At 48.5% G+C, this 21,584-nt stretch overlaps 1 protein-coding gene across 1 annotated transcript in view; it reads right to left on the minus strand.

Moving 5' to 3' along the window:
• The window catches only part of KIAA1210 (KIAA1210 ortholog), a 66,840-nt gene that overhangs the window by 40,891 nt on the left and 4,365 nt on the right, over positions 1–21,584 (minus strand). The window contains 1 exon segment of the mRNA XM_035005570.1: positions 4,222–4,292. Coding sequence (XP_034861461.1) covers positions 4,222–4,292 — 71 coding nt within the window.

Below are 21,584 nucleotides of genomic sequence, written 5' to 3' on the forward strand. Positions count from 1 at the left end.
CAAAGTGTGTTCAGAGGGCTATCATTGGTCTATTGCATGAGAAAGGGGTCTGCGGACCAGTCATTCTGAGAAACACTGGATTAGGCAAAGTTTAGGGATCTGCTTTCCAACAAGACTTTTCTGGAACTTCAACATGCCTATGTGAACAGTGAAGCTTTAAGATACTGGGCAGCAATGTTGTCTCCCAAATGCATGTAAGCAGAATGTCTGGCAAAACACGCTATGGGAAATGCTGAACTAGGGTTCCTTCTAGCTCTGGAATCCTATGGCCTATGAGAAAGGTTTCTAAACTTCAAGAATTGAAGGGACACTGGCATTCAGTCACAATCAACCCTTCTCTCTGTATGCCTAAAACTTGACTGTTGGCCTTCCAAGTTTTACACCTGAATGCCCTCTAGTCTGCCTATCCATCCATCCACCCATCCATCCATCCATCCATCCATCCATCCATCCATCCATCCATCCAACAAATATTTAAGACCAAGCACTTACCATGTTTTGGGTATCAACGAGAAAGGAGTAAGATACAGTTCTGTGTCTTAGCTACTGTCCCCCACATCAAGGCTGTAGGCAGGCCCTCTTTTGCATCCCCTACAGCAACCGACGCTGTGAAAGGCATGCAGTAGCTCCCAAGGGACAACTGAGTCCATTGAGGGATGCAGAATACCAACACAGCTGTCACTTCCCTTAAATTAAGGTCGCCAAGCAGAATCATCCTTAAGCATCCTATAATTTAAACACTGGCCCTTGTCAGGGTTGATATAAGTTGTAAAAAGTGTAGGTAAAGAGCTTAGCATAGGGTCTGGCATGGTGCAAGTGCTAATAACTGTGAGCTAGTACTAGGGAATCAATAATTACTTGTTTCCTTTTTAAAAAAAATTTTTTTAAATAAACTCTACACCCAACGTGAGGCTTGAACTCACGACCCTGAGATCAATGAGTTGCAGGCTCTACCCACAGAGTCAGCCAGGTGCCCCAATAATTACTTGTTTATTAAGACCAGATTCAATTCTATCTGTAGAATTGGTCTATCAGTTCTATTTATCTATAGATAAGGGGAAGCAGCCCCATATCTATCAATCAATAGTGATCTGTACAGTATAATGATTAGAAGCAGAAGCCAGCGTGGGGTGGGGCAATGCAAGAAGACAGAGGACTGTATGCTTGATAATCACTGCTTAAGTAATTCCTGTTTGGGATGGCTTGGGCCATTTCTCATCTACTAGGATGTACCTAAATAGGGTCATGATGGGGACCAACTTGGCGATTCTACCTACGGATAGAAAGAATAAAACACGAAGATACAGCAGGAAACATATTTTTTTCAAGTTTCCTTCTATAATTTTTTCTCAGGAAAAGTTCAACTAATTTCTATAATGATAAATTATTTAGAACGATGCTTGGGGGTGGCTTGAAAATGATCGAGCATTACTCTACTATACTAATTGCTATGATCAGTTCTTTGCTGGAAAAAATTTATCAACTGGATCTCTTGGGGGAAATGCCTTATCTGTAGTATTTGCCTATTTCTCTGGTGTAAAAGTCCCTGCCAGTTTTCACCCAGAACAGATAAGATTTATTGATTCTTGATGGGTGGTCTCCTTCTGGTCTTCTAAAAGAGGAACAACTTTATGCTCAGAGTGTTCAGAAACATAGCGATCGTTGCCCCTCTTGCTTCAAAATCCCCGACTAGAAGGGAGGAGGGCAAACCTGCTTCTCACAAACCAGCAAAAAGGCAGAGATGAGAGAGTCAGCGGCTAGCAGCCGCACTTGTAACACTATCTATAAACACTTAATAATTGGATAAAAACACTTCTAATAAACATCCGGGCTCTAAAGCTGAATGTACCAAGCATAATCATCGTATGGGCAGACAAAATTAGGCACTGACACCTTTTTATGTCCCTAAACCAGCAAAATGACTAGAGACTTTAGAACCATAACAGGGGCTAACATTTAATGATGCATGTATTTCAATTTCTGTGCCCCCGCTCCCCAGTTTTCCATTTTGCTGGCCAAAAACAACAACCTATTTTCCCATGAGGATCCAAAATACCTTAAGTAACATGTGTCTCTTTCAACTACGGGCACTAGAAGGAAAATAATGTTTCCATTCGTCCCTGTGGGCTAGCTCTGAGTATGTGGGCATGGGGGGGCAGGTAGAGCTCTGTTGGTAGAGCTGGGGGTGCACCAGGAGATGGTAACCACCATGGTGGGTTGGTGGCTCACTGACCTCGGGCAGTGACTAGGAAGTGGCACATGGCCTTACCGAGCAACCCATTGCCACATATCCAATATCAACTGCAAGAGTCCAAGTCTTTGGCCTGTTTTGGCTTAGGAGACCTCCCGAGCCCCAACCACATCAGACCCCATGTGTGGAGATAGGCCCTGAGAAATAGATACGAGTCTGGGAACAGTCCACAAGCTATGTATTCTGCAACCCCACTGAAATCTGAGAGAGTTGCCCTATATTCAAGTGTATGAAATGGCCTTTCAAGCTCTCTTTTGTAAAGGGGTACCTTTAAATTACCAGCAGCTGAGCCCTGCCCAGGCTGGTTTTCAAAAGAAGCTGAAGTGCCAAAGGCTAGATAGACCTAGGCAGCTGGTAGAGGTCGCCACCCACATTTGTATCCAGCCATGTTTATGTAGGTCACCTCCACACTGGGTAACAAGTGCCCCCGCCAGGTACCGCAGTGGTGGGCAGTGAGCTCCCGGCCACCAGCTTCTGGACTTCTCCTATAACAAAGCCACTGATTTATTTATTCCCAGACAGGAGCTCTCAACATCCTCATCAAATGAGGGCCGTGTGTCACATGCCAGAAAACAGCCCACAGAAAGCAGTATTTTCCCCCCAGAGAGGAAAACACCGTTAACTCCAATGAAGAAATCATCACTTCTGGGTTGTATATTTGCTTATCCACCGCACACACAGGCAGCCCACCTGGGCTGAACTTAATGGGGCTTTAAAAATGCATCGCATGACAGTGACCTTGTTCTCTTGCATCGCTGCTTAGAAAGAAAACATTTCTAACTAGCCTTTCTCTCCATCAACCTCCAAACAGCCACACTATTCTCTGGCTAGCAATGACTAGCTCTAAAAATGTACCCAACCGTCTGATCTTTTAAAACAACAAAATCTTGCAAGCAGAGAAAAGGCATTTCCTTACCTTCACTCTTCATCAAGATGCACCGCATTGCCACCTTCCTTTGTAGGCATCTGTCTAGCTCATATCCAAAAAGATAGGTCAGTTGGTTTAGTAGGGTGAATGAACAGAATCTGGTGCCTTGGTGAAGAGGCCTATCATTCATTTTTTTATTCGTTCATTGAATGAATATTTGCGGGATCTAAGGACTCTCTCTCTGAGACCCAATACAAAACAATGGTGACACCAAAACGAAGCCCCAAGCCCTGCCTTCAAGGATCCGTGCACCAGGTTCAGCATCCCCCGCCCCACATCAGCCCCACATCAGCAGTAAAAGCGGGCCTCTAGGAAGCCACAAGAAGGTTCCATTCTGTTCTTCCGGATCAAGTCTTCCACATCATACGCTACTTCAACAAAAATTGGAGAACAACCCAGTGAGCTGTTGCATTTAGTCCTATCTTTAAATTCAATGTCTTATTTTATGTCTGATGGTTCCTTTGCAGTGGAGGGATGTCGATGAGGCTTATCACTATCTAGTGACCTTTGCCTTCCTGAACTGATACTCACTCGCGGTTACATATCGCTCCTAGGTGGCCCCACAATTTAGGGAATGGACACACATCTGAGTAAGTTTTGCAAAAAGAACTTTTGTAAATTGAGTCCCACTTAATAGAAGCCTGTGGTGGCATCTTTGGTTTGTATTCCCCCTTTATTCCTCAAATTACAAAAAAATCTGGATTACTCTCTACAGTAAAACCTCAGTTGAACCTCTCAGGTCATGATCTGCTCCAAATTTTTTTTTTCTAATTAAGCAGAAATATTTCTCCTGCCTTAGTAAGTAGAAACCGGTAACCATCCCCAAAGAAGATTGCAGGGCCTCAGACAAACCTTGTGATATCAGAGTTGGACCCCCCAAAAAAGAGGCAAAGAAACCCTGCAAAGTAAGTGCAGACTGAGTCTAGTGTTATTAGAAATTTGATATGAACTCGTTTGCTTGTGGCTTCCTTTTTTTCCTAGGGGTTAAACACACAGTAAACGAATCTAGTTCTAGATGGCAAGATTCCACTGGGCTACTTACCCTCATCACTGGTGTCCAGAACTTCCAGACTTCCAGAAACTTCACTTAGTGATTCAGCCATACTAGGATCACTAAAGTAAAATATTGAGTGAAAAAGGAAAAGATCATCATTTGATATCCAGGGCCTAACATGCTCGTTTTACCTTACCCTTTATCCTTCTGTTAGATTCTTAAGCCATTCAAGGAAAACCAGACAAAGAGAATTGCCATGAGAGCAAATTACCCTTCCTTAAGAAAAAGCTCATGACTTCATTTATATGAAATGTCTAGAACAGGTAAATACACAGAAATATACATGCAAAAATGTTTATCATTGCATTGTTTTAAGTAGCCAAAAATGGGAAGCAATCCAAGTGACAATTAAAAGGCTAATTCTCTCATGACTCTGATTCCATGTCATGGGAGAATCATCCATCCTTATGCTTTTCTCCATCAGTACAGATAATCAATTGAGCATCAACTGTAAATTTTCCATTCAGTCTAGCCTTCTAGCAAAAGCTAGGGCTGACAGGTCTAGGGAAACATGTCTGTGGATAACCAGATCTTTAAAAATCAATGCTGACATTTTTGATGTGAGTTTGTGTGGGTTGGGAAGGGGGCTCCGACCAGCACCCTAACCCAGAGAAAGGATGCTATATTCATACACAGCTGGGAAGCTGTAGAGAGGCGGGTAGAGCTGGGCCTCATAAGAGCTCCCCCTAGGGTCTTGATCCGACCAGTTGAAGGACCATCAAGTGGGGGTTAAGTAGGTTCTGGAGCCCCATTTCCCACCCCAGATCTGCTCAGCTCCCAGACATAGTCAAACTGCCATTGCTGTTTTGTGCATGGATTCCAGGCCAGTCCTGTCCTGCCCTCCAGCCATACACCCCTGATACATCTCCGGAAGTAGAGAGGGATGCCCGTAGGCTCTGAGGTTAAGGCGGACTTGAGAGGTCACCAGCAAGAGTGACTGAGGCCTTGGAAAGCAAACGCTTCCAAACCACAGTGAGGGCTGACAGGGCCCTGGTGTCGAGATGGCTTCAGACCCTCTCACTGTGAAGTCCTATGACTTCCCATGGTGTGAGTTCTTTCTAACTGTGATGAGTAATAAACCCAACTCGCTCGATGACAGGTGTGTCCTGGCTGGCCTTGGCTGAAAAGTATTGACACTATGTTCAAGTCACTCAAACTCTATGAGCCAATATCACAATTCTGCCTGAAGATGACTTAATCCCAAGCCCATACAATGCTCCCTAATTCTCACGCACACACACACACAAGTTCCACCTGGAGATTTGGGAGGAGCAAAGGGATGGAGAAAGTCAGAAGTCCCTCAGAAATCCCGAGGGAGGACAGGAGAATTCCTTGAGCTAGGAGCAATTCACATCATGGGTGAGTTCCTGGGCCAGCATAATAAACATAGCAGCACCCCCGCCCCGACACTAAGGAAGGCTTTTTATACCCTAGGGAAATAAACTCTCTCTGAGCTTTGCAGAAGTCCATAGAAAAGGAGCCTGTTTTCCAAAATACCAGGCCACAGTAGGCTAATATTGTCCTTAACCCACCACTGACAGGGGTAGAAGACAGTGAAGCAACAACCAAAGAGGAAAATACAGAAGCCAAGAGGGAGAACAATGAAAGAGGACACCTTGGTGGCATCTGAATCCCTTAGAGCAATTAATAGAATCACTCGATTTGACTAACTCTCGAGTGTAGACTGTCTCCGATCCTTCCTAGCACACTTGCCTCATCCTCCTAAGCGAATCCCAAGGACCCTGAAGACAGCACCACCATCAGCTGAGCTGTCTCCCTGTCTCAACCAACCAACCAACCAACCACCCACCCACCCAACACAGCGAAACACACATGGCTCCCCTTGATTTGAAATTCTCTTCCCGTTATCACCCCATTTCTTATCACCCCAAAACTTTAAAGGGTTATGTCATCTATACTTACTATCCTTATGTCTTCACTTCTGAGTCTCCTGGGCTCTCTCTCTGAATTGAGGCTTCCGACCTGAACTCCTTCCAAAGCACTCCACCAAAATGGCTCTTATTAAATGCCACTGCAAGTCCCCTGACTTCCCAGCAACATCTGACACGCCCTCCTTTTTGCATAATTTTATCACTTTGCTTATTGACCGTCATACTCCCCTAATTTTCCTCCAACCTCATTGGCTGATTCTTCCTCAAGCTCCTTTGCTTGACCTTCCCCCTCTCCCTAGATCTGAAATGTTGTAGCCCCTAAAGTCTCTGTCCTTGGCCCTCTTTATCTATGACCGTTTCCTCAATCAGTGCCATTCAGTAGAAACATGAACGTGAACCTCCACTGCAAGCCACATGCGTTGTTGCAAAATTCCTAGTAGCCGTATTTAAAAAAAGCCAAAAGAAAACTGGTGGGGTTACTTTGACCTCAGTAGAGCCCAAACATTATCATATTTTATTTAACTCAACAGAACCAAAATATTTTACGTTTTTTTTTTTTTTTTCCACGCTAAGTCTTTGAAATTCGGTTTGCATTTCACACAGGTGACAATTTTGAGTGCTCGAAGGGCACACGTGGCTAGGGGCTACCACATCCTAAATGATCTCGTTCAGACTTGAAGTACCATCTCTACACTGGACTCCAAGGTGTCTGTCTCTAGACTGGATGTCTCCTCTGTACCCCATGGCCCTATAACCAACTGCCTCGCCAACACCTCCAACTACTGGTGCGTGGAACTCTTGCTTCCCCCATACCCACTCCTTCCCCCACCCCAGTTCCCCCCCTCCCCCGCTCCGAAAAATGCCACTAACCAAATGCTCAGACTGAAATTTAGGAGCTCTTGATTGCTCTCTTTCCATCGTATGCCACATCGAATCCGACAGTAAATCCTGCGAGTCCTCCTTGCATGTATTTCTGGAATCCGACCCTCTCTGGCCCCGTCTGAGCCACCATTATCTTGTTGCTGCATCACTACAGTGACCTAACCGGTCTCCTCGCTTCCTTGTTTGCCTCCTTATTCTCCACACGGTGGCCACGTCTGTCCCACCAGCCCCCTGCTCGAAACCCCCCAGTGACTTGCCATCACGCTCAAAGCCCCAGCTCCTTACGCACCCCCCAAGCCTTATGTGATCTGGCCCCATGCTCGTGCCCCCCTGACCGCCAATCCTGTTACCCTCCTCCTTCCTCTCTCTGCTGCAGCCTCAGTGGCCTTCTCACCATGACCCAACACACCCAGCCCCTTTTGATCTCAGGACCTTGGCACTTGCGGTCCCCTTTGCCCGGAGGGCTCTTTCCCCAGCTAGTTGCACAGTTGACTCCTTTGTAGCTTTCAAGTCAGCTCAGATGTTCCCTCCCAGGAAAGACCTCCATGACCATCCTGGTTAGAGCCTCTGGTCTCTCTCCATCACATGACCCTTTATGAACATCCTTACAGCACTCAGTACTACCTAAAATCATATTCTACAGTAATTTACTTGTTTCTTGTCTGTCTTCTTTACTGGAATGTAAATTCCATAAGGTCAGGGGCCTTGCATATTCTGTCCATCACTGGATCTCCTAGCCCCTAGAATGATACCTAGCACACAGCAGGCCCTCAATAAATGTTTGGTGCACGAATGCTTAAATTCAATAAAAGAAGGGGAAGTAACATAAGAGCCATCTTTGCGGTCAGAAATTTCTTAGAAGTAGAAGCATGCTGTAGGAGCGCTTGTCCTGGGGGAGCGACCCCCTTGTTTTCCCAGCTTTGCAGGGCCTTCCTTCCCTCCTAGCGAGGTGGGCCCCACTCCTAGGCTGTTCATCTATGCAGAACCAAGCACACTTGGGCCCCTCCTGTCCTTGGTGTAGAGAATCTACTCGTAGGTGTCCCAGCCACGAGAACCCTGGGTGTGGAGCCCCACTCAGCTGGGCTAGGCCCGGAACCTCACGGAGGAAGCTTCAGGAACAGATACCCTGCCTTCTCCTACTTACAGCCCTCCACCCCTGGCAAAACTCCTTTCCTGTTGGCCTTGGGCTGACCTTATGAACCAGAGCTTTGCTTCCCAAGTACCTCCTCACAGAGGCATCGTTGTATTTCTTTCGCTTCTCTCATGATGGCTAATCTAAATCTAAAGTGAATTGGTTCCTTCGTTAGACCAGGCCTCTTTAAAAATGGCCTTTGGGCCAAGTCCTCTGGTCTATGCTTTTGTGTATGAATGATACTTAGCAAAAACTGCTGTCACCTCATTGGTATCTCAAAAAAGTCACAATGTTTGGTCTTGATCGTGAGCCTCCCCAGCTTCAACTAGTTCATCAACTTCCTGCTGCCGGTAGGATGAGAGCCAAGTCCTTGACTCTCGAGGCCCTCCGCAATCTGGTGTTCCCTGCCCCTCTCCGTTGTACCAGAAGTCCACCCCCCACTCATGCCCTCACGCCCAGAATTACCCGTCATTCCCCAGACGCACCAGGTGCTCTCACGTTCGGTGCTCTGTCCGCTTGGCCTAGAACGTCAACTCCCTCATCCCCACATCCTTACAATCCTACCCGTTCCTCCAGACCCAGCTCAAAGGTCACCACCTGTGCCCCATGCTCTTGGTCCTTTGCCTCCGTCACAGTTGATATCACCTTGAAGACAGGGACCACATCTTGCCCACCCAGATGTCACCAACACCTAGAACGAGGCCAGGCGCATGGAAGGCTCTCGCTGCATGTTTTTCCAGATGGACGAACACAGGAGCAGGGAGTAGGGGGTGCTGCAGTGACAAATAGGAAATCGGTAGGGAAAGCGGTCCCCTTTTTTAAACACATGGGGACAATATGAGACACACTTTCAGTAAAAATCCCCTCTGCGCAAAATCCGTGAAGAAGTTGGCAAGCCGAGTAGGGAAAGAGGAAAGAATGTATGCTTTTATCCAGTGAATGAGAGGCCTTCAGAACCACTTCCAAGGAGCATAAAGTCATGTCATAACGGGCATCAGGAAGCCCGGCCCAGCAGGGATCTAAAGTTTCATTATCAGTCATCGTTTAAATGCTTGCTTGCTCTGGGCCAACCCTAGATGCTTAGGCCTCGCAGCTGCCTATTGCTTCTCAGCCTGTCTGACTTGAGGGCTGAACACGGGCTCTAGGGGGGAGAAAAAAAGAAGCGACAAGGGAATAAGGCCTGCCTTCCAAGGCTGTTGCAATTTTTTAACCACAGCCTGGTTCAGGTTCAAGGACTCAGAAGGCTCTGCTTGACACCTTTGCCGGCTTCCCAGAGTGGGGATGGCTAACAGAAAGCAGCTAGCCTCGTTTTGTAGCAAATAATCTGGCAGGCTGAAATGCTTTTCGTGGAGTCTGTGGTAGGCAGAACTCTAAGCGTGCGTGCCCTGTAAATCCCCTCTCCTGGAGTCTGGGTGGGCCTGGCCTAATCAGGCAAGCTCTTTTTAAAAGCGTGTCCAGAGGTCAGACAGAGAAGTCAGAGAGATGCGAAGCCACGGCAGACGCTCTCCTGTTGGGCTTGAAGGGCCAAACCGCTACGTCGTGCGGAGTGAGGACCACGTGGCAGGGCCTGGCAGGTGGCCTCCGGCCGCTGAGAACAAGGCTGACCGCCAGCCAGAAAGTGGGGACCTCAACCCTACCATCTCGAAAGCCTGAATTCTGCCACCCACCAGCTCGTCTGGAAGAAAAGCTCCGACCTCGGATGGGTCCTCAGCCACGGCTGATCCTCTAAGTGCTGCCTCGCGAGCCCCTGACGTCCACGGTGCCGGGGCTCCGGACTCGCGGACACCGCGAGGTGGCACATTTGCGTATGCTCCGGGGAGCAGATGTGAGCCCCCTCGCGCTATCCTGGGTCGAGGGAAACAATCCTGCTGGTCATTTAGCCTGGCTCGGAGAGCCCTTGGCGGAAAGTGCCGCATGGCTTTGGGGGCACCTTAGGTGATGTGACATCTTCAGTGACTTCCGCAAAGCCCTGCCTCCAAGTGCCCATGGGCGCCAGGAGGAAGACACAGGAGGGACAGAGGGTCACTTTTCTACACCCCACACCCTCACCTACGGGTGTCTGACCACCACAACCATTGAGCAGATGGCTAAGCACGCTCTAGGGGATTCCTGTCGCAGACACCTGTTCTAGAGAAATTGTCACCCAGGCCTTTCTCCCACTCCAGGAGGCCAGAGAAAGATGCAAGCCTGCCACCCCCCACGTCCCCACCATAGATAGGGAAGCCCATTTCAGGGAGACCTCTTAGCACCCTGCTTGTGAGCCAGGGAGCATGGAGACTTGTCCCGGAGACTGGAGGAAGCCTCAAAAGAACAGGTGTCTCAGCGGGAAGACGGCTCAAAATTTCTGTGGAGATACGTCCCACTACCAGAAGAGAGCAAGAGGAAAGATTCCCCCCCGCCCCATCTTATCTTACAGGGGCAGCTACAAGAGCTGCACTGGATTGCAGCTTCTCCTCCTCCTCCTCCTCCTCTTCTTCCTTCTTTTTCCTTCTTTGTGCATTTTCCTCCTCCCATGCTTCCATTTCAAAGGTCTTTAGCTTGCCTCCAGGTCTGCCTTTCCTTCCTCCCCATTGCGCCTCAACCCCCCAGAGTAAACCAGTAGAAGCTCAGGAAGACCCAACTCAGGCCACCCCTAACACCTTAGATCCCCAGGAGGTCAAAAATGCAAAGAACTTGGCCGAGAAGTTTCTTTCTGCCATCTCTCCAGTGGCCTCAAAGCCTAGCCGATGGGGAGTCTCATTTTGTCTCGTCAGTCCACATACCCTACGATTAAGGGCTCTGTCCTTGCAGTCAGGGACAATTAATATTACATAGTGAACACAATGAACGAAATTGCAGAGCCCTGCTCCGTGCCAGGCAAGCACCGTGAAAGCTGCTTCTTTGTGTGTTCTTTACTGAAGCCTCACAAGGTCCCTATGAGGTGGGCATTATGTCCATCCCCGTTTCCCGGGTGGGGAAACTGAGTCTCGCTGACATGAGGTCATCTGTGCAGGAGTAATAGAGCTAGGACTCAAATCCGGTTCTGGAGGATTTGGGAGCCCATGGCTCGACCACCACACTCTCCTTCCTCCTAACTCGGCAAAATCTGGTAAGCATTAAATGCCCACCCTCTCCTGCCCCCAGAGAATCTCCCATGCTGGCCTATGACAGGACCCAAAAATAGGACACTAGCGAGGTTACTCTCAGCCCCTAACGTCTTTGCCAAGATTCACTGGCCAGTTTAACAACAAAGAATCCTGCCCCAAATGGCTCACTGGCCACACATATTACAAGGAGCCATCATGCAGTATTAAAGGGGACACGTCTGTCGCATGGGCCCCTTGGGTGGCCAAGCTGAAGTAGGGTCCCATCCAGGGGAGCAGGAAGCATGGGGGCCCTGGAGGACTCAAGGGAGAGCCATAATTGAGTCAAGGGGCCCTGAGGATGGACTTCACAGCTTTAAGGGTGTGTCAGGTGCCCAGAGCTCTGGACCCAACCTCTCTGCTAGTGCTCAAGGCCATCCCAAGCGGAGTGTGCCTGTGGTTTTTTAGTTTATGAGGTATTTGTTGTGGTTGCTGTTATTACAGCTCCCGGCGGTCAATAATCCATCAGCTGGCGGTGGGGGGGGGTGAAAATTTTCCGAGGTGGGGGAGAAAGGCAAAAGGAGAAAGGGGGTGGTGGTGCTGGCGTGGGGCGTGGGCTCTTCGTGGCTGGTTGGAGTCTGTGGGCTATGGCCCGGATGCTTCCTGGCCTTTGAATTCCAAAGGCCCCTAGAAGATGAGACACGGGTAGTCATTTTCTGCAGGGGGTGGGGGAGGAGGTAGGGGAGATAAAGGAGGGAGAAAACCAGGCCCCGGCAATGCGCCGCCATGCCAAGCTGAGCTACCTGTACCTTTTCTGAAGGCAACTTGTAGCTTTTCAGTTCCATCTTCAGGCCCTTTCAGCCCACGGGGTGGGGGCTGGGGGAGGCAGTCTCAGCTTGGCCTCATGGTTATGATAACTAGCCCTTGGCCTCCCAGTTCTGAAGGGCAGGGCACGGAGGTCTTGGAGTGCACTGTGCCTTAACGGGGAAGGGGTGGGTGTGGGGAAGGGGGAGGCCGTGGCCCACAAAGGGCACATGCCCCCTGAAATAAAGACATACCCAAGAATCTGAGAGCCCTGGCCATTCCTGGGCAAGGTGATATCTGAGAGCCCGAGGCCCCAGATTTCCATAGCCCTTAACCCCACACACAGCCCTGCAGCCAGGCAGAAGCAGCTACAGATTTGGAGTCGCAGGAAGGGTTACGAAAAGGTTCCCTGATCCCCAAATCTCTCCCTTTACCCCAGCCATGGCATTGACCTCTCCACATGGCCTTGGATCCCCACCGTTGGAATCACTCCCTCTGAACCAGGCCACAAAGTCAGAACCATCTTTCCCAAGGCCCCTCTCTTTGCTACCCCAAAGTCTTTATGCAGCCCTACTAGGGGCTCAGAGCTGCGACGACGAAACACAGCAGTCAGCACTTACTGCATAGTTAATATGGGCACGCATCCTCTCTTTCGATCCTCGGAACGATCCCATGAGGTGGGTACTATTTATTCTCGATCCTCCCCATTCTGCAGATGAGGGAAGCCTAAAGGCTAAGTAACTGCCCAGGGTCACAGGCAAGTCCACGGGCAAGGCGAGGTCATCTGACTCCAGGGCCCATGCGTGCTACATAAAACGACCCACTCTCTGCTGACGAGAAACAAGCACACGTGAAAGATTTGGGAACCATATCTGATTAGGAATCAGAAGTCCTGGGTCCTGATTCTGCCCTTCCAACAGATTATCTTTGTGGCCCTGCCACACTCCCTCCAAACCGGGCCTCAGTTCCCACATCTGTAACATGAGGACGTGAGACTAAATTATCACATGCTCTCTTATGGCATTTTATGACAAGGACCCAAAGGCTAAACTCTAGGCTACTGACTACATAGAGGAGGGGTCTGTAGGCCCCAAGAGTCTGTGCATTGCCACGGTGGGCGGGGAGCAGCAAAGCCAAGCCAGAGAGCTAAGATGTTGAAGTCAAAGAACAAGGAAAGGTGAGAGGGAAGGGAAGGAGCAGATGGAAGAATCGGGGAATGGAAGGCGTGTGGCCACAGAAAGTTCTAGAGGGTGATTTTGTGGGCAGCTCCGCTTAAAGCAGCACGAGGCTGGAGGAATCACGAAAGGCCTGAGAGATGAGCCCCACCTTAAGACGGGCCATCTGCTGGGCAGAAAAGTTTGTTGTCCGCTTAAGCACTGAGGCACCCACTTGAGAGCATAGGTGAGTTGGGGTGGGGGTGGGGGCAGAGAGGGCCGATGACAGCCACAGACCCTGGGCCACCGGGAAGAGCCTAAGAACCTGGCCCGGGATGATGTGCTCAGGGCAATGAGGCACGGGTGATGCCTGTCTCCCTTACATCCCTTCTGCCCGGGGTCAGGTCTGTTCTCACACCTGACTCTCACACCTCTCTGGTCCAGTCTCTGGAAAAGAAGCCAGAAGCTCCTGGACCAATACCGACAGGCCACAGGAGGGAGGTGCTAGCACCAGGGATGCCAGATGGCAACCGACTGGAAAATGGAGTGGCCCAGAGCCTGGTGCTAGGCCAGACACCAGGAGGGCAGAGAAGGAGGGACCCCCCTGAAGAACGGCCTGGAGCCAGGCCAGGCTAGAGGCCGCTAGTCGGGGCAGAGAGAAAGGCCCAGATGGCCAAGGGCAGAATGAAGATTCCTGGTTCCCTTCTCCTGTGTCCACTTCCGGCCACAGAAGCAGAGAGGAACCCAAAGCACAGAGTTTTCTCAAGGCCTCCTCTTGCCCGTTCATCCCCTCACTCCGCCCGCGCTGTTCCCGGCAGGGAGAGGAACAGGGTCGCCACCTGGGAGAAGTCAGCGGGGTGCACACAGCTCTTCCCAGTAGGGCCACCACCTCAGGGGAAAGGAGAGCGGCAGGGAGAACCTGGAGAACAGAAATCTCCCGAGCTTCCTTAAACTTGAAGAATCTCGGGTCAGAATGGCCTAGGAGAAGAAGAAGGCGCACTGGGGGGAGCGCCCAGGAAGAGCGCTTCAGTGGGGGTGGGAGACACCTGGTCCCTCCCCCCCCAATGGACACCGCTCTGTTGGCCTGGCCCCTTCCCCCCACCATGGACACCGCTCTGTTGGCCTGGCCCCTTCCCCCCCACCATGGACACCGCTCTGTTGGCCTGGCCCCTTCCCCCCGCCATGGACACTGCTTTGTTGGCCTGGCCCCTTCCCCCCCCCACCATGGACACCACTCTGTTGCCCACTTGAGAGTGACAGGGAAGGACCCAGCCAGCATCTGAGGAATGAAGGAGATAGTGCGTGAAAAAGAGCACCGTGCCCGGTACAAAGGAAGTGCTCACTGAACAGTAGGGTTGTTTGTTTGTTTTTTTAAGATTTTATTTATTTATTTGACAGAGAGAGACACAGCGAGAGAGGGAACACAAGCAGGGGGAGTGGGAGAGGGAGAAGCAGGCATCCCGCTGAGCAGGGAGCCAGATGCGGGGCTCGATCCCAGGACCCTGGGATCATGACCTGAGCCGAAGGCAGACGCTTAATGACTGAGCCACCCAGGCGCCCCTGAACAGTAGGGTTTTTTAAACAACTACAATAGATAGGGGACATGGGTGTGAGAAATGGGTTCAAGTCAACATCCTGTCTGACAAACATGGATGCATGGGCCCTCAGCCCTAGGGATTCTGATTCCTCATTGGCGGTGGGCCCAGAGATCTGCTTGCTTTATAAGCTCCCAGGCAATCCTGAGGTAAAGGGTCTAGGCGCCCCCCACCCCACCTGCCGAAGGAAACCCTGCTACGAATCACATTAGATACTGGGCATGACTGGGACAGAAAAGCTAAAGTGGGAAGCCATAAGACATGGATGGCAGGGGCAGGATGGTGAAGAAAAAAGCAACTTGAATGATATCTAGAGAGGACTGTGACCACAAAGGAAGGTATTTTGTTTTTCTAATAAATATCTCTAAAACTTGACCCTCCAAAGAGGCCCACAGCAACTTTTGGAGAGTTGATGTCTCAGCTCTGCTATTAATTAGCCGTGAGGTCTTGGCACACCAAGTCTTTTCTCTGGGCCTGTTTCCTCACCCAAGAACTAAGGAATTCAATTAGACTTGGAGTCCAGGATTCCTTTTAGCCCGGGCATCCTAGGATTTTATGATCCATTGAGATAATCTATCAAAATTCCCAGTTCATCTCCAGAGAGGCTGGAGAGGCCCACTCTAAGCCCTACTTGAGTTGGCCAAGAGGGGACCTGCCTTCAGAGCAGACCCTTCAGAAGCCTGTCATATTTTCAGAAAACTCTCCTACTTTCAGATCGTTTAGAGGCAATTTTTAGAAAGTTATTTTTTTCTTTTCTTTTTCTTTTTTTAAAGATTATTTATTTATTTGAGAGAGAGAGAGCAAGTGAGAGAGAGAGCACATAGAGGGAGAGGGAGAAGCAGACTGCCCGCTGAGCAGGGAGCCCGGTGTGGGACCCGATCCCAGGACCCCGAGATCATGACCTGAGCTGAAGGTGGACGCTTAACCAACTGAGCCACCCAAGCACCCCCAAGCTATTTTTTTCCATTTTAAAAATGCAGAGGCTGTGGAAAACAGTATGGAGTTTCCTTAAAAAAAAATCAAAATAGCATTACCATATGATCTAGTATTTCCACTACTGGGTATTTACCCAAATAAAATGAAAACACTAATTTGAAAAGATAGCTGCACCCCTATGTTTATTGCAGCATTATTCACAATAGCCAAGATATGAAAGCAGCCCAAGTGTCCATCAATAGATGAATGAATAAAGAAGATGTGATGTATATATGTATATATCACATCTATACATATACATATATGTGTGTATACACAGACACACACACACACACATATACCCAAGGAAATATTACTCAGCCATAAAAAATGAAATCTTGCCATTTGCAAGAACACGGATGGACCGAGAGGGTATAATGTCTGATGAAATAAGTCAGTCAGAGAAAGACAAATACCATATGACTTCACTCACATGTGGAATTTAAGGAATAAAGCAAATGAACAAACAAAGAAAAAAATGAGACCAAAAAAATCAGGCTCTTAAATACAGAGAACAAACTATTGGTTGCCAGAGCGGAGGTGGGTAAGGAAATAAAGGGGATTCAGAGTACACTTATCATCATGAGCCCTGAGTAATGTACAGAATTGTTGAATCACTATATTGTACACCTGAAACTAATATAATGCTGTCTGTTAATTACACTCAATTTTAAAAAACAGCAAAATAATTGCACAGGGTTGCAGGAGATTTGACTTAAACTTCCCCACTCATTCTTTCTGCCCCTTCAAAAAATTTATTTTTAAAATCTTTTCAAATCAGGAACCCATCCGTATGGGGGAGCTAACCACCTCATCCCAGAGAGCACCCTGCTTCCTCCGCATCTGAAAGAGCAAACACAGACCATCTCTGCCTGAAATAAGGTCTTGCATCTTTGACATTTGGCTTCTAAAACCAGAGGCACAGAAGAAACAGACATTCCTCACATGCCAAATTAAAACTCTCTTCTTCAAAAACAGGTGATGGAGGTTTAGTGGGGATTTTCCCCCCACCTCATTCCCTTAGAAGGCTTCTGGAGACATCCTGTAAGTAGCACACGTGAATAGTGAACTAACACCAAAAGCTCTGTCCATGTGCTTTATGCAAACTCAGGGGAGCAGACTCTCCACCTTCTCTTCTGGGCTCTGCTTAACGTGTGGGTAGGCAGACATGCCCTGGGCTCCCAGGACCCTTTCCTTTCCCCAACCCCCACAGACATCAGAGGAGTCTCCCTTTGACTTACTTTTCGCTCCATTCTTCCAGAACGCTTGAGCTTAGGGAAAGGGGCGACCTGAAACAGCGAGATCTGATGCAGGGTAAGGAACTAACATGACCCATAGCTTATAGGATGGGCTGGTCCTTGGCCTCTGAGGTCCGCAGGACAGAAAATAGAAGATAATGACCCTATTGATGGAAAAATGCAACATGACTTTAGCAATCTTTAGTAGCAATCTTTTGTGAGATATACAAAAGCCTGCCAGTTTGTTGCTCTTTCCTTATCCATATCTAGATGTTCCCATGCCCTGTATCTCTTCTTTTTCTTCCCTCTTGTTTCCACTCCTCATTTTGAACATCTCCCTTATATGCTATAGTGGATAAATGAATTATATTGTTATAATCTTGTTGTGTTTGTAACAAGGAATACAGTTTCAACTGTTCAAATTAGATGAGTAAAATGGTTTATGTTTCTACTTGCAAAAAAAAAAAAATTCAAGTAAGTTGCTTTAACAGGATGGAGCAGCCCTTTGTTAATTTTTTTCCCGTTTAGCCTTGGCCCCAATAGATGAAACTCTTCCTCTCCTTATCAGTCTCTGAGCCTTTTAAGGACAGAAACTCAAACTAATAAAGATCTTCACAAGCTGTGTGACCTGGAACAAGTCATATGATTTCTCCATGCCTCAGTTTCCTTATCCATGAAACAAATCTGTCTGGGGAAAGAATCTGGGAGGTGGAGGGAGTAGGTAGGATGGAGGTAGGGAGGTCACAATATCATGTCTTTCTGCGACGTTCTTGATTCTGTGATCCAGTAGTGTCTACGCAGACCTTCCTTTATTGCAGAAAGAGAAATCTGGCACCTTGACCTTCTGAAGAGGAAGGATAACATAGTTGCAAAAGGGTTAGGCTATGGAGCTGGACAAATCTAGCTTTGAATCCTGGCTCTTGTCAATTACCAGCTTGCGATCTCGGGCAAGTCACTGAGCTGTTCAAAACCTAAACTTCCTTATCTGTGAAGTGGGGCTAAGAGTAGTGCCTCCATCAAACACCACCTGTGAGGACTCATTCATTTAATAACTGTTTGTTGAGCACCTGCCGGGTGCTAAGAAATCAGAACGGTGCTCAAGAAAGAGAAGGGTCCTGCTCTCACAGGCAATTTGGTAACTAGCTCATAGAAAGCTCTCGGCATGGGGCGTCACACATAATAAGCCCTCAGGACATGTTAGCTGTTCTCATCATCATTCTCATCCCATGGTGTGGATGACATGTGTCCCCTGTTCTTCATGGCTCTCCCAAAAAGTAAGGGATGAGACTTCCTGCAGGTAGCTCTACTCTCCCCGGTGGCCCCCTGGTGGCCGGCTTTGTAGAATGGGCACACAGAGCCCGGGGACTTCTTTCAGGGCTCTCCCAAGTTCAGGAGAGGCTGCTCAGGCTCCTCATTAACACTGTGTTTGTGACTCACTCAGAGCCCCGTGCTTTCTCCTTTGTCCTCATCTGTCCCTAAACAGTCCAGACTGCTCTTCTGGGCAGAGAGACTCCTCCTCTCAAGAAAGGCCTAAACCGTTTTCCCATGCCCTCAGCCAACGCTTGCACTTCCTTTTCCATCCCAGAGGAACAGAAATGGGATTACGACTAATTAAGTAGCTAACAGTTGCTCATCGGGTGGCGAGGGAGCTCACGTTTCCTGAGGGCAACCTATGGGCCCGTCAGTTACCTGATTTAATCCTTGTGACCACCCTGGGAAGTAGGAATCATTATATCCATTTTACAGAGGGAACAACTGAGGCTCAGGCAGGCTAAGGCCTTCATTCACCCATGGCCATACAGCTAGCAGGTAACACCGCGAGGATTCAAACCCATGTCTGGCTCCAAAGCGTCATGCGCTTTCTACCATATGGTGCCCGTGGTTTTCAGCGTGTGTAGCTCTCAGGCCAGACGCTGTGCTGGGTGACGGAGGGAGGAGGGCCCGACATTGTGGAGAGCTCCTGCTTTCCCCGCGGCTCTCCGATACAGCCTCCCCGGTGCAGGCACCCTCGTTTCGAATGTACAGTTCTCCCAAAGGCAGAACTATTGTGCTGACTCTAAGCAAAGCACTCTTTCATGCAAACTCAGAACACAAACCTCACGTTCATAGAGGGCTCTGTCCTCTTCAAACCACTCCAGAGCCATCTGGCCCTCCCAGCAATCCTGCGACATCGACAGAGAGGGAAGTAGCATTATTGTGATGATCACGTTATTCCCATTTTACAGATGAGAAGAGCAAGGCCCAAAGAGGCCCGCCTGTGGTCACGCGGTGAGGGCCGAGAGTTAGGGCTCTGGCCTTCAAGAATATTGCAGGGGACGTCTTGTTTAGAAGCCCTGCAGAAGCCCCCCTTACAGGACGACAATTACTATACTGACCACAGATCGCTGGCAAGGATCAACATCTTTCAAACGCTTTCTGCGCCAGGCACCGTGCTACATGATTTACTGCTCACACATTATTGCATTGTATGTTCATCATCTTCCAAGGAATAGATCCCATTATTACCCCCATTTTACAGATGATGAAACTGAGGCTCAGAAGCCTTAGATGACTCAAGCCTGTCAAGCTAGAAAGTGGTGGTCCGTGAACACGGACTTAGGACTGTCTGGTCCCAGAGCCACGAAACACCAGGGCTACAGTGCTGCTAAAGTTGAGTCTAATGTGGAAGCCACTCAGCACATGTGGCTGTTTCACTTTAAACCCATTTAAGGGAAATAAAATAAAAACTCAGTTCCCCGGTCACACTAGTCACACGGCAGATGCTCAGTAGCCAAACGTGGCTTGTGGGCAGAAGAGATAGAGAACACTCCAGAAACTTCCATCACCAATAGAAGCTTCTATTGGATAATGCTGGTCTAAACACTCAGGGTGCTCCTCTTTGGACTTGCACTTCGGTAAATGTGAAAGAGGAAAAAATCTAGTGAATGAGGGTCTCCAGTATCTGGGCAGATGTTTGGTATTTTAAATCAAAACAAAAACACTAGAGAGAAATTTGGCTGGAAAACTCTTGGTTGGGGGCGGGAGGGTGGGAGTCTCTTCCCGAGCACTGCAGGATGTTCAGCGGCGTCCCTAGTCTCTACCCACTAGATGCCAGTATCACACCTTTCCCCTAGCTGTGACAGCTACCAATGTCTCCAGACATATGTCCCCTGGGGAGCAAAATCAGTCCCCACGTCCCTGCTGAGAACCTCTGGGTTAAGGTTACCAATGTATTTGAAGTAATCAAACGGCCAATCTTTCATTAACCTCACCTTCTGAAAACAAGCTATTTCACCCAAACTCATTTCTCCTACTGAATCATGGTTTACAGCAATTTGCATCGGATGGGTGGTTTTAATAGCTATTGGAGACTTCATGAAAAGAGTAAAGGCATTTCAAGCAACAGAACATGAGTGAAGATGCCAAGAGGGGATTACTGGAATGTCCTGGACAATTAGGTCCTCGAATTTCCTAGCCACCAACCATAACTATGAATTTGTAAAGGAAAGATACAAAATGGATTGCTTTAAAAAGCTAGAAGAGGGGGCGCCTGGGTGGCTCAGTTGGTTAAGCGACTGCCTTCGGCTCAGGTCATGATCCTGGAGTCCCGGGATCGAGTCCCGCATCGGGCTCCCTGCTCGGCAGGGAGTCTGCTTCTCCCTCTGACCCTCCTCCCTCTCATGTTCTCTGTCTCTCATTCTCTCTCTCTCAAATAAATAAATAAAATCTTTAAAAAAAAAAAAAAAGCTAGAAGAGCGTTAAAGGAGAAAATCAATTCAGAAACCACAGAAGCAACTGCATCGCATACTACATTTTGGCTACTGATTTCCAGAAATAACAAACAATAAAAATTGTGCCCCGTGAGAAATTAGCGAAAGAATCCCTCAAATGCTAAAGTTGGCCCAACAGCAAATGGGCTTTCAAAGGCTTCAACTGAAACTAGTATGAACATTCTCATATAAAATGCTGAAATTCTGGTTATTGATGAAATAATAGACATTTCCACATTTTAAATATATTCCCAAGGAAACTCAACCTCCCTACAGCAAATGGAACACTCGGAATGCTGCTAATGACCAAATGAAACCTGCCAACTACATCTTCAGAGAACTTTCCAAAAGCTTAAAAAAAAAAAGCTTTAAAACCATTTCCTCCTAATGAATTTTTACAAGTTAAAAAGTTTACCTATATTATAAATAGTCCAAAAAGGCAAACTTTTGGTAAACTGGTAGATATGGCAAGTAGTTTATTCAAGAACTTGCCCCGGGTGAGGCTGGGGGCCTAGGACAGCGCCTCCCCAGAGTGGGCACCTGGCACTCCACCGGCTCTCCTATGGCTCTCATGAATGGGGAGTGTCTCGGGCAGATGCCACAGGGGGAATGCAGGTTAGCAAAATGCCCAGTCTGGGCCCCTTGCCAGGGAACTGGACTTAACAGCTTTTCTTCAAGAAGGGGGGGGAGGAGAAGGAGAAGAAGGGGAAGGAGAAGAAGAAGAGGAAGGAGAAGGAGAAGAAGGAGGAGGGGGAGGGGATAGAAGAAGGGGAAGGAGAAGAAGGAAGGAGAAGGAGGAGGAGGAGAAGAAGAAGGAGGAGGAGGAGGAAGAGGAGAAGGAGAAGGGGAAGAAGGAGAAGAAGAGGAA

Source organism: Mirounga leonina, unplaced genomic scaffold, assembly GCF_011800145.1.
Source record: "Mirounga leonina isolate KUSES-001 unplaced genomic scaffold, KU_Mleo_1.0 Mir_101664, whole genome shotgun sequence".
Taxonomy (NCBI): Eukaryota; Metazoa; Chordata; class Mammalia; order Carnivora; family Phocidae; genus Mirounga; species Mirounga leonina.